This window comes from Mastigoproctus giganteus, chromosome 10 (assembly GCF_048544385.1).
Source record: "Mastigoproctus giganteus isolate SK-2022 chromosome 10, ASM4854438v1, whole genome shotgun sequence".
NCBI classification, from domain to species: Eukaryota; Metazoa; Arthropoda; class Arachnida; order Uropygi; family Thelyphonidae; genus Mastigoproctus; species Mastigoproctus giganteus.
The window spans coordinates 118,335,658-118,358,290 of NC_143584.1; the positions used below are offsets into that span (position 1 = coordinate 118,335,658).

The window sequence follows — 22,633 nt, forward strand, 5'->3', positions numbered from 1 at the left end:
GTTGGCAACTGAAGTTTAACATTAATAAATGTAAAGTACTGCATATAGGTAGTAGTAACTGCAGAACAACATACCAACTGTGTGGTGCTACATTCTGGCAGTGGAGAAAGAAAAAGACTTGAGGGTAATTGTGCTGTCAGATATGAATTTTTCTGAGCAGTGCAAACAGGCTGCAAGAGTAGCTGATGATGTCTTGTCATTGATATACAGGAATTCTGCTAGCAGGGATAAGGAGGTGATTATCTCCTTGTATAAGGCAATAGTTAAGCCACTCCTTGAGTACTACATACAGGTGTGAAGGCGTCATTTTAGGAAGCATGTAGAGCTGCTGGAACAAGTACAGTGAAGGGCAATGAGATTGGTAAATGGAACAAAGGGTTGCTGTTACAAAGGAAATTCTTAAGTTCTGGAAATTGTAGAGTCTTTAGACCAGGCACTGTCAAGGTTGATCTGATTGAGGTGTATAAGCAGTGGTGAGCTATAACGGGCTCGTGAGAGCCCATTGTTATTTGTTTTGAAAATTTGCGAGCTCATTGTTGAGATGATCATTTGTTTTACAAATAAAATCCTGAATGCAATTATTGATTATCCAGAGCCGAAACTACCGTGGGGCAAGCAGGCCCCATTTCCAGCATTTTAATGGCACAATCGATCAATTATGCATTTTAAAATTGTTTCAATTTTGATTTAATTACAGTCAGACCTCTGTTTAATGAACTTCTTTATAGCGATTCCCCTTGGTAATTACATTTAAAATAGTGTCCGTTGAACAAAGAAAATTTCCATGTAACGAACGGATTAGGAAAGACAACTTTGTACGCATTGTTCTCACTTCTTCCCTTTAGGCAATTTAGGTAATTAGAAAGTGCGAATTAAGGGTGAAAGGGATTACTGTTTCACAATGTTAGTGGTGTCCGTAAAACCTATGCAGTTACATATCGAGAAGTCGTAGTCAATATGTTGTGAATCAATGCTTTCCATAGCCAGTCAGAGGATTAAGAAGATTCTCGACACAGATTATAGCCTCTAGTCAACCTGTGTTGCGGTTCCCCTTTACTCCGACAAACGGGCATATGTTTTTCGGAGAAGTGCCTTACGATAAATTTTTCCTGTCTATGTTTACGTGGTCACAGGAGCAAAATATCCATGTGATTCCGATATTTTGCACTGTATTCAAAGAACTAGTGAAAGTAGCAATGCAGAGGGGGGGGGGGGGGATTGAGGCAACTAAGATATTACAAAAACTTTACGACGATGAAATGTTGGCAGATTTTGAAACTTTGGTGAGCCTTTCATTGTGTAGAAAATGTTCTAAAATATAATGGCATACAGGCAATAATTAAAAAAAAAAACTGTATCACCAATCTCCAAAAAACTAGTGCGAATTAAGGATCATTGCTAAAGAACTTGGTGGTGTGTTCGGGCCACGTTGAGCAGCTTGTAGCTTGCGAACGGCAATTGTGGGTTGGAGGAATTATCCCGTTTTGTGCAAACATTTTGAATCAGAAGTTAAATAATCCAGGATTATTAAATCGACTTTTAATTTTGGAATTTCTTACTCATTTAGCACCAATGATCGACATCCTGCAGGAGCTCTCTTATCTTTCAGAAGCTTTACAGAATCACAGTGGTAAAAGCATATAAATTAATTATTCGAACTATCAATGCTATTGCTAATTTGAAAAATTCTGAAGGAAAATAATGAAGCTAAAATTGACAGCATGTTGAAGTTGAAAGAATTTGAAGGAATCAAAATCGAAAGTAAAAAAATTACCTTGTGACAAGTTATTAAATGCATTGTTTTATCCTTAAAGGATAAGTTATTAATGCAACAGGGTGATTTTAAATTAAATAAAGAAACCAATGAAAGAAATTTTAAACATATGCTACCCGAAATCGTGAAATGTGAAAGAACTAATCATCTTGGTTACAAAACGGTGAAAACTGAATAAGAAATTTAAGTTTTCTGATAAAATATGAAATAAAAATTAATTAATTAATTTATTTCTTTATATACACAGGGCACAAATTCCATAAATAAAGGTGAGAACGCTAGGAATCACATAAAATAAAAAACAGTAGTAATCAATATAGAACTAGAATTAAAATATATACAAAATTTACATTAAGAAAATGGAGTAAGGAGCAAATTCTTATAGATAGATGGATTAAGAGTAAAATCAATATTGTAGTTATTTATTACCTGAAGGAAACGAAACAGAGGACTACTAAGTAAGTGATGAGTACGAGGAACGGCAGTGAGAAATTAATTTTATAATGAGAATTCAAAAGGAGTATAGCGAAAGGTATTTGTTCAAGAAGAGATGGAGAATCGATAACAGAGTTTATGATATTGTAAACAAAAAGAGACCCATGGAGTTGTCATCTCGAGTGAAGAGGAATGATTCTGAAGCGACCACAAAGAGTTCCATAATTTTGACGGTGAAAGGCAATGTGATTTCAATAGCATAAGAACTTAATGAATTTAATTTGAATTCTCTCAAGTCTGTGAGAAACATATTCCTATTGTGGGGACCTTAAATTTTTATATATCACCTGGTTTTGGCGCATTATAGCCTTAGTTGCAAATGCGTCAATAAAACCAACAAACCGTTGTGGGGACCAGATAATATCAGTAGGACACCCAGAAAATAATCAAAAATGGAAAGTATAAGCTGCTTATAGAGAAGAATTACAACGTTGTCACTCTTGAAAACAGAGGAAGAACACTTGATTAATCCAAGAAGTTTAGAAGTGTGAGATATTACATGATCAACGTGGGAAGAGGGATGAAAGTCAGATCGAAATAGGGCAACTAAATCCTTGAACGAATCAGTACTTGCAATTAAAGAGTTTCCAATATAATAATCAGTAAGGACGGATGGTCTAACAACACGATTCGAGCAAAAATGACATAATTTACATTTTAACAGGTTTGAAACAAGTTATTTTTATTGAGCCAGAGTGAGAGGGAATCAAGAGAGGATTGGAGTTCATCGCTGTCAGTTGAAGAACTAATAACTTTGTAAAGTTTAATATCATTTGCATAGAGCTGCCACTCAAAATTAACAAACTGAAATAAGGTTGACAAATCATTAGTATAAACAATAAAGAAGAGTGGACCCAATGGTGAGCCTTGAGGAACACCTTGCGAAACAGTAAACTGAGTCAATGAAGTGCCATCAATGATTACGGATAGTTTCCAATTTCTAAGCAGTGGTTCAAGCAAATCTAGTAAAGGGATAATAGACCATACAATGACAGCTTGAACAGCAAAAGATCGATGTGGACAGAGTCAAATGCACATGAAATATCAAGGAAAAGCGAAGTCTGATTTTGTTTGTCCAAGATAGTTTGGACAAACTACAGGAAATGAGAAATTTTGTAAGAAATGAGAAAACAAGCCAGATTTGAAACAGTTGATTAACCTCAGGGGCTCACATCTGGTGAGTATGGGTTTGGCGCACCCAGGGTCCTGAGCTGGATATCATCATTCTTTTTCTTGGTGATTCCCTTCTACTTCTTTCTTTCTCGCTCTCTCTCGGTAATTCAGAAATTTTTTTTTTTTTTTTTTTTTTTTGGGTGGTGCAGCATAAGCCTCAGGCTTCCTTGCACCATTTGGCTAATAATAATAATAATATCCTAGGAAGAAAAGCATACTGATGATTATTGATAAAAGGATGAAGACAGGAACTAATATATTTATAAAGTAGGAGTTCAAAAATTTTTGCAATTGTATTCAGTATAGTAATAGGTCAGTAGTTATTAGGCATAGCTTTATCACCCTGTTTTTTAATTTTAATGATTTTAGAGATTTTGTCGAAGACAGTTTATCTTTAAAATTGAGTGAAATTCCTTTTTAATTAAGAAAGCCAGAAATTTCTTTGAAACCATTGCGATTAGCAGTGCTGAAGCTGAGTGAGCTTTCAGCGTAATGAATAATATTGTGACAATTAAACACATTGCAGATTATGATGACCATATATCTAAATGGAAAACCATTGCTTCAATTTGATCGGATCGTTACGTCATTCCTCTGTAATCATCGCTCACCTATTCAGCAAAGCAGATCAACGACAAATATTAATAAAAAAGTAAATTGTATATGGCAATTTTTAGAATAAATTTTTCTTGAATATTTGTGAAATAATTTTTTTTTGTGTAATCTGTTATTTTTTGTGTACTTTTTCTAGAAAGTTTGTTTTTTATGTAATATTTGTTTTTATTGTGGAATGCTTTGTGATATGGGAAATATTTCATCTTATTTTTTATTTGCAATATTAAAATTTTATCATGAAAAAAATGTATCCATTATATTTCCCTAGTTGTTAAAAAAAAAAAGATGAATAAAAAAGTTGTGCGTGCCAAGTACACGCAGTAGATGATTTATGTGAAATACCCTTCGCTTCTTTTAGGTATTTTGATTTGTATATATCGATTACAAAATAAAAGAGCTTTTTATTGTAAATATTTTATTGACCATTCACAGATTTTCATAATTTCCGGAAGACAAGATACAATGGATTTATGATAACTAAAGTAAGAGATGTATACTTGCCTTTTGTTTTTTTTTTTTTTTTTTTTAAGGAGCATTAGCAACTAAGGCCATATTGCTCCGGGATATTCAGTGGTCAATCCCTGACCTTTCCGCATCCTCCGTATTTGGTGGTGACGGGCTCGAACCCCGGTCTAATCAAGAAGCGTGTGTTACGCACTGCTGCTCCTTCCCACCTGGCTATGGAGGTGCCATGTATACTTGCGAGTGCAGTGCAGTGTATCTAAATATCTCTGTAAAATAGCACCAATTGATGTACCGATCTTATAGTTGAAGCGAGATATGCAGGTGTTAGGGACACCTAACAATGGAATGTAATGAAAATGCGAGAAGAAAAAAGAAATTGTTGACAAATATTTGTATTGTTGCAATCATACTTACTGCAGTAGTAACTTCAGGAAGCATGATTGTCATACTATTCAAAAATTCTAAAAAGTTAGAACTCCAGACACTGTCGTATCCATTTATCATCGTAAGACGAGGCATGACGACCAAGTTTTTTTTTTTTTTTTTTTTTATTAGGTAGACCTAGGAATGTTTTACACATTGACTTATACACACGGTTAAAGGGGTAATAAGCTGCATCTGATCACCCCCTAAATCTGCCCGACTCAAGATATCATACTGGCCATGAAAAATGCATCACGCGCTCTAATCACACTACTAGTAGTGCGAGCGTAGGAAGTGCCTCTAGTGGAAGCCGCGGATGATGTCACTTCCGTGACTGATCAAATTTACTCAATAGAAAGTCAGAAAAACTGCGAGCCCATTGTTAAAATATTCGCAGCTTACCACTGTGTATCAGGCCTTGAATGGTTTTATCATGCTCAATGCTGATGGGAATTTTCCTCTTGCTCAGATAAATCACCTGAGGGGAGATAAATTCAAATTGAGGAAAGACAGTTGTAGAATAGATGTGCAGAAATTTGCCTTTAGCCAGAGGGTAGTTGATTGTTGGAATAAACTTCCATCTGCTATAGTGGAGGTCATTAACTTAAATAAGGTCGAGGCAGAACTAGAGAAACATTTGGAGTGAATGGCTGGGTGAAACAAAAAGGATTTTTTTTTTGGTTGATGCTATATAAGCTTGCTTTGTTTCATCATATGCCTCTACTAATATTACTTATGATAAACTATTCACTGCTGTTCATTATGGCCATATCATTAACAAAATTAAGAAAAATTTCTGAGTTTAGCTTTGTTCTACTATTTTCTTTGCGAAAATAAAAATAGATAAAAAATGGTGCTTTTGCAAAAAAAAAGATGGAGAAATTCTACAGTACGAACTCTAGTATGACAGTGAAGGGGTCAAATCAAGTCAAAAAGATGGATTCTCAACTGTAAATCTGAAGAGCTGGCAACTATGCACTATTCATCTCTATTTTTTTGGAGGTTCTTATGATATTCACTGCATGAAAATTCTGTATAACCCAGACATAGAAATCAACAGAAATATGTTTTATTATTTTTACACAATAATACCACTAATGAATAATAACTCAACTTTCATTTGGGATAAATAATGATAATCCTGAACACCTGTAGATTGTTGGTCACTGAGTTCCTTGACCAACAATAAAACAAGACATTAACAACCACAATGTATACTTGGTAACAGTACCAGTCACAAGATGGAACCCCCAATCAGGAAGAAATAATGTAACAACAATAATAATAAAAATAATAACGATATCTTGTTAATAATCAGGTGCTAATACCCCAGGGGCTCACATCCGGTGAGTGTGTGCTTGGCACATCCAGGGTCCTGAGCTGGATATCATCATCATTAGCCAGTCAAAATCACTGGACAGTGCAGTGTCGAGTCAGTTTGGTGTGACATAAGCATTGGGAGATCAAAATTGACAGTAGGAGTGTGTTATAGGCCTAATGACTCTGATGAGTATAATAAGGAACTGTACAGGGAAATACAGTGGGCCAGTAAATCAGAGAGTTTTCTACATCAGCATGTTCGGGAGGCAACTAGAGGGAGTAATACTCTTGATCTGATTATCAGTAGTGATTCTTCATGCATTAAGAATCTGCAGATAAAGGAACCACTAGGTGGCAGTGATCACAGTGTGCTGAAGTGGGATTTACTCAAAGAGGTAACTACCATCAGGGGTAAAGGGAAGGGTTTTTGCTTTTTTAAAGGTGACTACGTGGCCTGAGACAGTATTTAAATTCTATACGGTGGGACCAACTGATGATGTTACCAACAGCAAATTCAAAATGGGAAGCATTAAAAGAAATTATCTTGGAAGCTACTAGGCTTTACATACCAAATAAGAAACATTGTTCAAGGTTTAGGCCTAAATGGATGTCAGATGAACAGTTGTTGTTTGGTTTTTAGGAGCATTAGCAACTAAGGCCATATTTCTCCGGGGATATGCGGTGGTCATTCCCTGACCTTTCCGCATACTCCGTATTTGGTGGTCACGGGCTCGAACCCCGGTCTAATCAAGAAGCGTGTGCTACGCACTGCTGCTCCTGCCCACCTGGCTACAGAGACGCCTGTCAGATGAAATAATGAGACATGTGGCAGAGAAGAAAAATGCATGGGATACATATAAATTAATGGGTGACATGGAAGCCTATGATAGATATCAGCTGGTCTGTAACCAAGTCACAAAGGAGATTAGGCAAGCAAAGGCAGATTATGAGAAATCTTTGGCAAAGGATGCAAAGAAAAACAACAAAGAGTTCTTTACCATTATAAACTCTAGAAGGAAAGGGATGAATCAGATTGGTCCACTGGATATTGATGGTTCAACTGTTGATGATCCTGCTCAGGTGGCTAACAAACTAAATGATGAGTATTTCGCATCTACATTCACCCATGAGGAGTTATTCAGGGAGGGGAATGCCAGAGGTGAGTGAAACTCTGGCAGTGAGCTGAATGATATTGTAATAACTGAGAGTAAAGTGGAGGAGAAATTGTTGAAGATAAATACAAGAAAGGCACCTGGGGTGGATGGAATCTATCCAGTTATATTAAAGAAGGCAGCAAAGGAAGTAAGCAAACCCTTAGTCATAATGATGAGAGCTTCTTGGACTCAGGGGAAGTACCCATGGACTGCAGATGTGCAAATGTGACCCCAATTCACAAAGGAGGATCAAAGGGCAACACAAGTAATTATAGACATGTTAGTTTAACTTCTGTTCCAGGAAAATTAATGGAGGCACTGGTTAAAGAAGCACTGCACGATCATCTAGACAAGACTTCAGTTATAGCTCGGACACATCATGGTTTTGTTAAGGGAAAGTCTTGCCTGACCAATTTGATTGGATACTATGATGTGGTCACAAAGGAACTGGATGCAGGGAATAACTTTGATATCATATATTTGGATCTTAGGAAGGCTTTTGATACTGTATCACATGGAAGACTGCTGCACAAATTGGAGCAGTGTGGCATTGGAGGCAAATTGCTGCTAATGGATAAAGGGATGGTTAAGTGGGAGAAGACAGAGTGGTAATCATTGGACACTGCTCATCGTGGACTAATGTTATTAGTGGAGTCCCTCAGGGTTCAGTATTGGGTCCATTGTTGTTTTCTGCATTTATAAATGATATTGATGATGGTATATCAAGCCTAATGTCCAATTTTGCAGATGATACAAAGATTGGCAGGGTTGTTAAAGACACTAATGACAGTACGCTGCTGCAGCAGGATCTAGAAAAGTTGAGCAGATGGGCTGAGAGGTGGCAAATGAAGCTTACATTGACAAATGTAAAGTACTACATATAGGAAGCAGCAATCCCAGAGTGATGTATCAACTCTGTGGTACTACACTGACAGTGGTAGAGAATGAAAGGGACTTGGGGGTAATTGTGCAGGCAGATATGAAGTTTTCTGTGCAGTGCAGACGGTCTGCAAGAGTTGCTCATAGTGTCTTGTCAATGATGTACAGGATTTTTTCTAGCAGGGATAAGGAGATGATTATCCCCTTATATAAGGCAATGGTCAGGCCACACCTTGAGTACTGTATACAGGTCTGGAGGCCTCATCTGAAGAAGCATGTAGAGCTGCTGGAACGAGTACAGAGAAAGGCAACAAGATTAGTGAATTGAACAAAGGGTTTCTCTTATGAAGAAAGGCTTAAATTTTGCAAATTACAGTCTGGAGACTAGGCACCTGCGAGGTGATCTGATTGAAGTGTATAAAGCCTTGAATGGTTTGAGCATGCTGAATGCTGATGGAATTCTTCGTCTTGCTCAGAATAATCATTTGAGGGGGCATAAATTCAAATTGAGGAAAGACAGATGTAGGATAGACGTGTGGAAGTTTGCCTTTAGCCAGCGAGTGGTTGGTTGGTGGAACAGACTTCCATCCTTGGTTGTGGAAGTTGATAGCCTAAATAAATTTAAGGGTGAGCTGGACAGATATTTGGAACAAACGGAGGGGTGAAATGGGAGCTTGTGTTTTTTTTTTTTTTTTTTTTTTTGCCGATGCTGCATAAGCTTGCTTTCTTGCATCATATGCCTCTACGAATGCTAATGCAATTCTCCTCTTTCTTGATGACTCCCTTCTGCTTCTAACTTTCTCTCTTTCAGGGTAACTCAGAAATTTTTTTGGCTGGTGCAGCAGCATAAGTATCAGGTTTCTTTGCACCATATGGCTAATAATTATAATAATAATTATACACTGTCATATTATTATACATGCAAGTACATTGTCAATCAGTCTCTAGCTTGGTTATTTTGTAGGTTGCATGATGAACATATTCATTTCGATGCTCCACTTCATGTGTTGGCCAGCCATTTTCTTCCTCCCTGGGTGGTCATTAGTGCAGGAAGCACTTCCAATTGGTTGAGCTGGATGGTCTTGCCCTTCCCTTGTGATAGCCATAAGATAAGATAAGGGAACAGCACCATTTGCTCCACTATCTTCCTCGGGAGCCTCTCCGAATTTCTGAACTGACCCCTCTATCCAACGCCTGAACATGAGTGACTTTATGCTGTGCCACACTCGATGCAGTATGATTGGTTGTTGTGGGGGTTTAATGGTGCATAAGCTGTTTTGGCTATAATGCACCTATTCATTTATTATATAAAGAAACCAGATATTCTCGTACGGTCAGAAAAATCTGTAATCAAAAAAGATTAAAAAATCCAGTTTTCTTGAGGAAATTAAAAAACTCGGAAAGTTTGTTTTGTCACCAATCAGATTCTCTAGCGTTACTGGTTGACGAAGATTAACCAGTGATAGCAAGGTTGAAGTTCTGTCTTCTTTATAGTAGTGGCAGTCAATCAGAATATGTTTCATAGTCAGATTTATAGAACAATGTGGACTGTGGTGGATCATCCCGTGCGAGTAAATGAAGGTGTGTCAGATGGGAATGACCTATTCTTGCTCTTGAAAGGACTACTTCTTTTCATCCTGATGTAAATGCAGTATGATTATTTCTCTTTGACATTATTATCTATCTATGGAGGTGGACCTGTTTAGCTTCAGCTTACGTCCAGTGATAGTGTTAGTTCTTGGGAGTGACACCAGATGGTGCCACTCTGCCTCAGCCGTCGCTACAACCTTAGAGGAAGTAGGTCTGCTGAAGTGACTTTTGCAATATTATTATTATTATTGTCATTTATTATTATTATGCTAGTCTCCCACCATGATGGAGGGATCATCTATCATGGTGGGAGACCATGATGGATGATGTCTGCTTCCCACTTTGGCAGAAGCCAAAGAGGAACATGAAACTGGGTCCATCAGGTTAGTTGTCCAGTGTTGTAACCACTGGGCTGTCGCGTCCCTTATAATAATAACAACACAATATAATATTAGTTTACTGACAATTTCAGTATTTGTATTATAATACTAATGATAAGAATGATGATGATGTCACAAAAAACATTTTAATATGATAATTCAAAAATAAAACTGAAATATGTAAATTTAATTTTGATGAAAAATGTCCCACTACACACCACAAAATGGACATGGACACCAGAATGGAGTAACATAAGTGATATAACAAAGTTTCTCAGACTTTCACAGTTTACAAAGTGAACAACAATATAAACTAGTCCAAACAGTAGCACATACAGGACTAAAGATGCCAATAAAAAGGTACAAAAAAAAAAAAAAAAAAGTAACAATTAAGAATTCTCAACCAATGAGTCACTAGCAATAAATATTTTCTCACAGGGTCATTCACACCACACAATACTACTGCAGAGTTAGTGACTGTTCAATAACATGTTTGTATAAGAAAATATTTATAAATGTGCCAAATTTACCATTATATTATTAGTACTTCTTATTTTCAGGTGACCATGAAAACATCATGCCAAAGCAAATTCAAAAATTCCAAAAAAAGAAAAAGAAAAAAAGTGGGTGGGTACAGAGCTATCTTAAAATATACGGGACTGGGCTCAGCACATTTGTGACTAGCAACCTGGTGTATGTGGTCCACATTTTGACATTAGCTCAATTGGCTAGCAAGCAGAAACCCTCCAACTACAGAGAGCTTCTTCTTGAAACCAGAAATGAAGTCCAGACTCAACTGCAATAAAAGTCTTATGAGTCCTGTTAATTGCACTCTTCTCTTAACCGAATCAGAATGGAAACTCCTGCTCATGTTACCAACAGAAAGTTAGGTGATAAATGTAGCTTTGGCTAGTGAATTTTGGCTCCGGTGTTTAAAAAAGGTAAATATTTTCTAGCTTTGTCAGTATCAGCTCCTTTTTTCAGAACATCCATAGTCTGAAAAACAAGATGAAAAATGGACTTATTTGTGGATGGTGATTATCAATTTCTGCTTATAATGGAAATATGGCTAAAAAAACGAATTGCATATTTCTTCTCTGATAGCAAATTTCATATTTCAATGTCTGGCAATGAACAGGCAACACAAAACAGGTGATGGAGTCATGATCTGTTTTTAAAATGATGCATCTCTCATAAAATCCTGCTCCAATGTTAACACTACTTTGAAGCCATTTTTGGAACCTTTCTCTTTAAAACAAATTGTGGATCTCTATGTCTGGATTACATCAATAGCTCCCTCTTAACAACCCCCCATCCTTTTTGGGCAGAGATTTCAACATACTTATTCCTTCTTCCAAACATTTGTGGAATACATTCACTGAGAAACTAGCTTACTCAATCTCTCTTCTGGATGGAATCCCCTTCTACTCTACAACAAGTTTTTGTTTTTCCCAAAGAGGTGACAATCTCTGTTGCAATACCTGATGTCATACATTATTCTTCTAACCATCAACCACAGGAAATACAAATGCAAATCACCAAAACACTCAATGCCACATCAGCTACCAAACCCTGTAGGTACACTACTTGCATATACAAGCCTAAGTACATTAATATTGAAATTATATTAATTTCAAAACATGCTACAATGGATTTGCATACCCCTCTACCAAGGATTAAAACCAGGGTGGAATTACCAACTGATGCTTGCATTCAGAAGAAAGCAAGAAGCTCATAAAACTTTCAAAAATTTCCCCTCACACATGACATACTCCAACTTCTTGCCAAGAGAAAGGCCTTTCAAGAGCAAAAGCAAGAATCCTTAGATTAGTTTTTCTCTCAAGGCTGATTCTGTTCTTAGACACAACTTCGATGTTCAAGCAGACAGCTTTCTTTGAGAGGATCTCCACCTCACTTTTTCTGGCATTTCTAACATCTATCTCTCAGAGAAGGAAGTGATCAATGCAATAAATGCCATGACAAATAAAACATCCAGGGGTATCAATCTTATTCCTTCCATTACTTTAAAAGTGGTTAGTTTCATCAATAGTGACACCAACTACAATGTTTAACAAAATCCTCTGCCAGTCTACTGTCACTAAAATGTGGTCTACATACAGTCATTCCAGGTCTCAAAGTGGCACCTTCTAAAACAATCTGAATTTAGACCTATTGCCATTTCATCTTTCATTTTAAAATGCCAGTATGAGAAGCCAGCATGATAGAGTCCCCAATCAATTTATTATGAGTTGAAAGGTCACTCTACTATCACTTGCATGCAGTCATTTCCTTAGAAAACCCTCATGGCTTGGAATAATGAACAGGCATGCACATTATCTTTGTTGACATCACAGCAGCTTTTAACGTATTGCAAACTCAACATCTTCTCAAGCTTTTTAAGAGATACTGTGGGATACGTGGAATGTTTTATAATTTTCTTGAACAGCTTCTGTCAGTACAAAATGTATACTTTACAGCAACTAATGAGACAGTCAGTAGACAACATTAATGTAGAATTTCACAAAAAGGGACCCTACCAGCTCTACTCTTCACAGCTATTTTCATTCCATTTCTAAAAACATCCCCTGTTTTGACTCATTTACAGACATCTTTTGAGCTTTCCCTATATTCAGAAACTCCTTGGCCTCACTGAGTAATTTCATATCTCTACTCAAAAACACTCGGAGCATTTTATCATAACAAAATACATTAATGACTATCTGGTATCTATACTCTGCTGCACCCCAAGGTCCTTTTGTCCTACTTCAAAAAAATTTGGAGTATTCAATACTAGATTCTGTAATGGGCTATTGAATGGTCTTACCAACCAAAAAATATTTAAAGATATCTGTTAATGATACATTATGCATAACGTGACCATTTATTTTTTTCCTCAAAATGAGACATTACTAATTTTTAGGTAATAGTATGTGTATTCAAGAAAACGCATATTTCTTCATAGTTTTATTTATTAATGAAAAGAACAGGAATGAAGACATGAAAATAAATAATTTATGTGGTCTTATATTTTTCTGAAGAACAAATTTGCTTGAGTATATTTGGTGTTGATTTCAAATAAGAATGAAATTCTTGGCAGGATTTCTTAAAATTTACTTTGGTAATTAACATTGCTTTAAGAACTACGACTTGCAACTGTGTTTTTTCGCTCGTCCATAACTTATTTATAAGAGAAAAGACCCTTTCTATGGGTGCATTAGTGCCGGGCATACATAAAATATATTCAATAATTATACGAAAGTTTGTATGATTCAAATTATTGGTGTGAAAGTGTTTGAACAATTCCACCCAACGACTTTCGGTTGAAACATTCCCAGTGTTCCATTCTGTCACTTTTTGCGGTGTAATGTAGTTAGAAATAAGTGAATACTCATCAAATACTTCTGTATCTTGGTTACAATTAATAAATCCCTTTTCAATCAATACATCCATTACACTTTGAATTTCTTCCCACGTAGGTATTTTGGTTAAATTTGCCCATTCAAATATTTCTAATTCTTCAAAGAACAAAGTCCACTGCTCCAAATATTCTTTGCTTATTTTATAGAACTCAGCAGCTGTAGTTTTCATATATTCTTTGTCAACACCACTGCAGCCACTTTCTTGCAATTTTGCCATTAAATTACAAACGGAGTGGGGAAGATGTTAACAGAGTACTTTGTTTCAAGGCCAAATTGTCTTTAAGTTGATTTATTTCCTTCGTGACTTCAATTACAGAAATACTCTGACCCTCGATCTTTAACACAGCTTGATGGAACGTTGCTGACTGTGCATGCATAAAAAAAAAGCATAATTCAGAGTTAGGGTTTTCAAAAAAAGGTTCTCAATATGTTTGGACATTTATCGATACTCAAAAAGTAGTTTTTTAATGGCTTGTGCAGTTTCAAAACTCTTTCAATAGCAGGCATAAGCGCAAGCCACCTAGCAATTTGTGATACTCTGTGGCAACTTCATTACAAAATTCTTTCAGAGCTACCACGTGAACACTATAGATATAAAAATGTGAATATATTTTCACAATAATGCATTCAAAGTCTACAGGTAGACAATCTGTGGCAGCTTTAATTGCATTGTGAATTATGTGAGCTCCACACCCGATTCCTATCAATGTTCTTCCGAGAGATAAATTTAGTTTTGCATTTTTGACGCCTCGTCTTTTCAATCCGCCAAAATTGCAGTTAGTATTATCTCCACAAAATGCCACGATTTTTGAAGTCAAATTATTTTCTGTCACTACTTTCATTAGATAATTGACAATAACATCTGATGTTTCGCCCGGTTTGTCTTGAAATTCTAAAAGTTTGACTTGTGTGCCTTCGTATGGCAAAAAGAAGCGAACTAAAACAGGGAATATTTTCTTGGATCCGTGGTTTGAAGCATCAGTTAATATAGTAACACAGTTGCATTCGCTGAGGCGATCTTTTAATTCACCTATTACTATTGGCGCTAACACATTTACAACAATAGCGTCTGTTTTCATATGAGCACATCTAAATTTTTGTTCAAAACATGTTTGAATTAACTTAGAAGCACAATCGTTTGAGCAAAAACTGTGCACCGTATGATAAGCCCAGGCACCTTCTGTCGCAGCAACTTCCAGATCTTTCGAAGTTGGTGAATCCGTTTTCTTAAAAAAATTAAGCATTGAAGAACTCAAAGTGGCAGCAAGATCAGAATTTTTATGTTTTTCTGATCTTAAATGTTGGTTAATGTTGCTAGCACCTCCATGGGCTATGCTAAATTCTGTGCGACACTTTTCACATCTGATGTCCGATGGAGTACTTCTTTGCTTTATAAACGGGTTCTTAGTTTCTAAGTTAACATTAAAAGTGCACTTGCGTTTAGGCATTGTTAAAATGAAGGGTTCGTGTACAAGAAATTTAAATTGACTACAATAACACACGTCAATAAAAAAACAATAATCAATTGTCAAGAAAGATGTACGCGGCATCTACACGTACTCGCAACCGAGCTACTAGGCTTCTGACCGACTTACATATGTGTGAGACGTATTGCCATGCCGTCATCGCCACGCTACTAGGCGCTACCGTCGGATGATTTTTTGATTTTTCGTGCTTCTTTTTGAAATTGTTACCGTGGGTTGCTCTCTTTCTGAAAATGGAACATTTCGGCGTCCTGAAGCTGTGCTTGGGGACAACAGGATAGGCCACCTAAAAATAGGACGCATGGTCACGTTAATTATGCATCAACCTTATCCATACACCCATTACACACAGGATCGGAATTGGCAACTTCAAAATGTTTATTAACTTATGTACTCAGATTCAGAATCACAGTAACATTTAGGAATATATCGGCTGGAGAATCACTATTAGATTGCTTAGGAACAACCCACACCTTATTCTAATTTCAACAGGATAAAATCATTAAACAGATTCTTCCCAAATGCAATAATTATAATCTTTCAATCTGGATTTGTGGAAGTACAAAAACTAACTACAGGCAAGAACTTGGTACCACTTAAAAGTAATGTGCGGGTCAGAGCTGTGCTTTCTGTCTAATCATTTTCTTTAATCATCTGAACAATACCTGCTTTAAACTAATTATGACTAAGTTTCCCCCAGAACTGCATTTTTTTTTTTTTTTTAACCTTTGTTAAATTATCCAGCTTAATGCTTTTCTGGTTTTGTAAATCCCTCTGGTTATGAGATCTCTGTAATTATACCTTTTTGTCTTTTATAATTTCGTAAATCCCTCTGTTTATGAGATCTCTGTAATTATATCTTTTATCTTTTATAATTATTAAAGAAGGCGCCTCCGTAGCCAAGTGGGCAGGAGCAGTAGTGCATAGCGCACGCTTCTTGATTAGACCAGGGTTCGAGCCCATTACCACTAAATACGGAGGATGCGGAAAGGTCAGGGAATGACCACTGCATATCCCCAGCCCGGATAAAGGGTGAGGGTTGGCGTCAGGAAGGGCATCCGGCCGCAAAAATTTCATGCCAAAACAATAAAAACGCTGACCCCATATATAATGGGAAAAAGCGAGGACAAAAAAAAAAAAAAAAAAAAACTTTTATAATTATTAAAGAATGTTATTATCTCATTGCAAGGGTATTATCAACAAAAAAAAAAAAGTTAAAAACATTTGAATGACATTGCATCTCTTATTAAATCAAAATACTGGTGAACCATTTATACTGTCCACCATGGGAAATGTAGCTATCTGAAGCGTCACGTTTCTGGGTATAGATCAAACTTGCACTATGTCATTAACAGTTTGTTAATACAGTCTACAATGCATGTCTTTCACTGGAAAACAATCTTATCATGACTGAAAACTACTTTCAAAACTGGACACCATATGAACTTAAAATAGAGAAGTTTGGTGATAATAAGAAAACTTTCACACATTTGTGGAAGCAGCAGCAATGGGGAAAGTTACCTGAACTGAGTGATATGCCTAGCTCACAATAGAAAAATGCATGCAAAGTGATTTCTGGTGTGTTCTAAGCTTGAACTTTAATGACAAACACATATTACGGAGTTTGATTTTTGAAGAACTATTTGTATTGAAATTTGAGTCCGATGATATAGTAATTAATGTACCATGCCTCACGAAGCTACACTAAAGTTAACCAAGACTATATTGTCTGAAACAAACCAAATGTTAGCATTAATATTAGTAGTGGTAAATGATGTAAAAAAGCAAAATCTATACAGCTTCAACAAAAAAAAAAACACCCCATATCATCTCTTTCTAACAGTTTATCTAGTTTACCCTTAAATTGATTCAAAGTTCCCACCTTACATCGCCAGCTGGAAGTTTGTTCCAACAATCAACCACCTGCTGGCTGTAGACTATTTCTGCAAGTCAATCCTACAACTTGACTTCCTAAATTTGAATTTACACACCTTCATGAGTGTAGTCTGAGTAAGAGGAAGAATGCCATCAGTGCTGAGCTTGCTCAATCCATTCAAAGCCTTAAACTCCTCAATCAGATCACTTCACAGGTGGCTAGTCTCCAGAATGCTGCAATTTGCAGAACTGAAGCCTTTTTTGGTAAGAACATCCTTTTGTTAATCCCTCTGTGCCCTTCTCTGCACCTGTTCCAGCAGATCTACATTCTTCCTAAAATGAAGCCTTCAGACTTGTATGCAGTACTGAAAAGGTGTTCTAACTATTCCCTTATACAATTTGATAGCCGCTTCCTTATCCCTGATAGCAAAATTCCAGTATATTATTGACAAAACCCCATAAGTTGTACTCCAGGTCTTTTTCATTTTCCACTATCCTGAGTGTAGTACCACACAGTTCATATGTTAATCTGGGATTATTGCTCATCTTATGAAATACCTTGCATTTGTCAATATTAAACTTCAATTGCTCCTTCTCAGTCCACCTACCTAATTTGTCTAGACCTTGTTGCATTAGCATACCTCGATTACTGTGATCAACCACCCTACCAACCTTAGTATCATCTGCAAATTTTTACATTAAGCTCATATGCCTTCATCAATGTTATTCATCAGCGTTATTAATAAATATAGAAAATAACAGTGAGCGCAGTACTGAACCCACTGAACAATGGGCTCAACACTGAGGGATGGTAATAACATTATTCCAAGATCAGTGCTCATTGATAACTGCTCTCTGAGTGATTAATTATCAGTGCCAAGCTGTGCTCCTCAAGGAAAACTATGTAGTTTTAATGCTGTTTGACTATATTTTAATGCAAGGTCTTACACTTTGAAAATAACAGCCACAAAATAACTTTGACATTTCGAGCAGTTAAATTAAAAATGGTACTTCAAGAAAAAGATTTGGAGGTTATAATACAAGCAGACAAAGTTTTGCATATAGTATAGATTTTTTGCATACAGGTGGTTAGAATACCATGGTATTCTACTGATGATTTATTGAACATTTATTTGCAGAAACAGGGTGGTCATAATACCACTGTACAAGATTATTGTAAGTTTGCACTTGGAAAACCATCCAAGTATGGAGACCATGCCTGAGAAAGGTTCAAAAACAAGCAATATACCTAGCGCAAATGAAAAAAAAAAAGGACATCATGTGAGGGAAGACATGGGGAACCGTGTGTTACAGAGCATGGCAGCTAAGTATCTTAAAAGGGATATGATTAAGATCTATAAGGCTCTGAGAAAAGATAATAATTTCATTGGAGGTGAACTTTTCAGTTATTAATGATACTAGACCTGGGGGATAACTTCAAATTAGGGGGGAAGGAGGTATAGACTTAGATTGTATGAAGATTTCATTTAGCCAGCAAGTTGTTATTACAGGAACAAGTTAACTTCATTGGTATATATGTTAGGAATAAATTTTTGGCTGGTGCAGTAAAAGACTGGGTTTCCTTGCATTATATGACTAATACATATAATAATACTCTTTCAATGTAAGTTAATAACACAGTTGGAATTTAAATCTCAAAGAACAAATTTCAAAAGGTATATTATGTGAAGTTAGAAAATTTTTCTAAGTTCAAACCAAATTATTTTCGATTAATTTTGTCCTCTAACTTAAACATATACAGATTATAGTATTAAAATTACATGCATGTCACAAATTCAAAGTTGCAGAAAAAGAACACTAAATCTTACTTACTTCCATTCTTTTTTCTTGAGTATCTTACCAAGTAAGATTTCTGCCCTAAAAATAATATAAGTCAGTTAAAATATGTATATTTTAATACAGAAATTTAAGGTTATAACTAACTGATAAAAAAGAATTTCAGAATCACTTATTGCATATATTTTTTTTTGCTCATATATTATAACTAGAGGACTATGCAATTTGTTATTTGTATTGGATTGGTCCAAAAACAAAATTTCACAGGCTTTGAACACCTTGCCAAGCTGTAATTAAAGAAACAGCTATCAAAAAGTAACAAAGTTTTCCTTTAACTAAACATAACATTATCTTCCCAGAACTAATACACAAATCATGGATATCAATCTAGGTAAAGCATGGAGTAACTTCCCAATTTATGAACACCATGTATTCAAATAATGGTATAGCAGGAGGACGAGTTCCAAAAAAATAAAATTGTCTTGCCCAAAAATGCATGACACTGTGATAACTATAAGATATACACACCTATGAGCAAAAACATTACGATCACCTACCAAATACCATGTGGGGCCATCTTTCACCATGAAAACTGCTTGCCCAGTAGGGCACTGACTATGAGATTGCAGATGGCCTCAGGTATTCTGGACGACCTGTGTTGATCAGAAGGAAATCCCAGAGTTTAGCAACAAAGTGAGGAACTGGAATGCACTGGCGAATGCTGCATTCCACGAATGTTCAATGAGATTGATGTCAGGGTGATCTGGTGGCCAGGGGAGCACATGAAATGCTTGTACATGATCCTGCAAAATGTGGACCTTATGATATGGGGCATTATTTTGTTGAAAGAGTCCAATGCTACCTGGATAGACAGTTGCCATGGAGGAAAAAATTTGGTACAAAAAAAAATGCTCAGATGGGATTTGGCAGTGAGGGTGTGTTCAATGGAGATGGACGACCCAGTAATTCTCATGTAAACATCTTGCAAACCATCATACCAACCATGCTGGCCTGTTTTCATTCAACTGTACAGTCTTGTTGCAGCTGTTCACCTACTCATTGTCAAATATGCACCTATCCATCAATATGATGCATGTGATTCATTATGCCAGGGAACTCTTTTCCACTTCTCCAATGTCTGGGAATAGTGTTCTTGCATCCACTGCAGGCAGTGGTGTGGATGATGGTCAGTTAGCACGGGCATATGAGGTTTGTCTTTCTGTGTCCTGGTTGTGGTCTGACATTAATAGAGTGATCAAGAGCCATCTGTTGTCTCAGACAACACTTGCTAACTGCTGTTCACCTTGACTGTGAACCAGTGGTGATCTCCCTATCCCAGCACATTGGGTGGTTGTGAGTCCCTCTTCAGACTGTTCTTATCAAACCTTCATTACAGTGGCCAACAAGACCCACTACTGCTGAGATGTTGGCCCTTCCCCAGCTTAACACCACAAATCATTTCAAATTCAAACTCTATCAGGCCCTTCCTTTCCGCATTGCATGGGCTTCGTACTGAAAACTGACAGGCGCTGCTCGTGGCAGCACTGTGTATGCTGTGACATTCAGTGATGTCACTCCTAGGTGCTGTGGTATACACTTTTGGCTGCTGACTATGTGTGCTGCAGATGTAAAAGTTTTCTATAGTAAAGAGAAAAACAGTAGGCAGCAGAGAGACTCATACGGAAACTCTTTGCACCTTATGAAGGTGCAATAAAATTATAGAAAAGCTGTCTCTTTATTAGTGAAAATATTAGCATTAGTAGTGGCATATGATTCAAGAAAGTAAGCTTATACAGCATGAGCAATCAGCAAAAAAAAAAAAAAAACCATTTTACCTATCCATTTGCTCCAAAAGATTGTCCAGTTCTTCCTCAAATCTATTTAAGCTATCAACTTCCACAAAGACAGAAGGAAGTTTATTCCAGCAATCAACTACTCACTGGCTAAAGGCCAGTGAGTTTCACACATATATTCAGCAACTGACTTTCCTCAATATGAATTTATAACCATTCAAAGCCTTATACACTTCAGTCGGATCACCTTGCAGGTACCCAGTCTCCAAATGCTGCAATTTGCAGAACTTAAGCCTTTCTTGGTAAGAGCACCCCTTTGTTTGCCTCAATCTTGTTGCCCTTCTCTGTACTCATTCCAGTAGCTCTACATCCTTCCTAAAATGAAGCCTCCAGATCTGTACTCAGTACTCAAGGTGTGGCCTGACCACTGCCTTATATAAATGGATAATCACCTCCTTAGCCCTGCTAGCAAAGTTCCTGTATATCATTGACAAGACCTCATGAGCTGCTCTGGCAGCCTGTCTGCACTGTTCTGAAAACTTCATATCTGACTGCACAATTATCCCCAGCACTTTTTTCATTCTCCACTACCACAAGTGTAGTGCTTCACAGTTGGTATGTTACTCTGGGATAATTGCTACCCATATGCATACTTTGCATTTGTCAATAATGGAGTCACTGGATAAAGAAGTAATGCAGGACAATCTAGACAGAAATCCAATTATAATGTAGTCACACCATGGATTTGTTATGGACTATCTTGTTTGACAATCTGATTGGATAGTAGTAGTAACAATGGTAAATGATGCAAGAAAGCAAGCTTACATAACATCAGGAAAAAAATAAAAAAAAAATCATCCATCTGTATCCTCCAAGAATTTATCTAGGTCTCCCGTGAGTATATTCAACCTATCGACTTCAACAGCAGATGGAAGCCTGTTCCAACAATCAACAACCTACTGGTTGAAGGCAAACTTCTGCACACTTATCCTGCAACAATCCTTCCTCAATTGGAATTTATGTCCCATGTATGTAGTCTCAGCAAGTGGAAGAATATTATGAGCCTTCAGCTTACTCAATCCAGTCAAGGCTTTAAACACCTCAATCAGGTCTCCCCCACAAGCGCCTGGTCTCACAAGATGCAGAAATTTGCAGAACTGAAGCCCTTCTAGGTAAGAGCACTGTTTTGTTACCTTCACCAATCTGGTTGCTCTTCTCTGCACCCACTCAAGCAGATCTACATACTGCCTAAAGTGAGGCATCCAAATCTGTATATAGTACTCCAGATGCATCCTAATCATGGCTTATACAAAGGAATAATCACCTCCTTATCCCTGCTAGCAATGTTTTTGTATATTATTGACAAAACCCCATGAGCTGTCCTGGCAGCATATCTGTACTGCTCAGAGAATTTCATGTCTGACTGCACAATTATCCCTGTGCCTTTTTCATTCTCCACCACTCTGAGTGTAGTACCACACAGTAAGTTACTCTGGGGTTACTGCTACCCATGTGCAGTAACTTGCATTTGTCAATGTTAAACTTCAACTGCCACTTCTCAAGCCCATTAACCCAATTTTCCTAGATCTTGTTACAGTAGCTCACCCTGATGACTGTCATTAACTACCCTGCCAACCTTTGCATCATCTGCAAAATTAGACGTTGAAGCCTGATATACCTTCATCAATATCATTGATAAACATTGAAAACAACAATGGACCCAACAATGAACCCTGGGGAACTCCATTAATAACATTAGTCCATTAAGAGCAGTTCTCATTAATAACCACTCTGTCTTCTCCACTTAACCATCCCTTTATCCACAGCAGTAACTTGCCCTTAAGGTGACACTGTTCAGCATTTTGTACAGCAGTTTTTTTATGAGCAACAGTATCAAAAGCTTTCCTGAAATCTAAGTATATGATGTCAAAATTATTTTTTTTTTGCATCCAGTTCCTTGATCACTGCATCATAGTAACCTATCATATTGGTTAGAC

General features: G+C 36.8%; 1 protein-coding gene across 1 annotated transcript in view; it reads right to left on the reverse strand.

Moving 5' to 3' along the window:
- Positions 1-22,633, reverse strand: part of LOC150079251 (voltage-gated potassium channel subunit beta-2-like) — a 313,834-nt gene that overhangs the window by 176,644 nt on the left and 114,557 nt on the right. Inside the window, exon 6 of the mRNA XM_090383003.1 lies at positions 18,880-18,924. Coding sequence (XP_090239129.1) covers positions 18,880-18,924 — 45 coding nt within the window. The remainder of the gene's footprint in view (positions 1-18,879; positions 18,925-22,633) is intronic.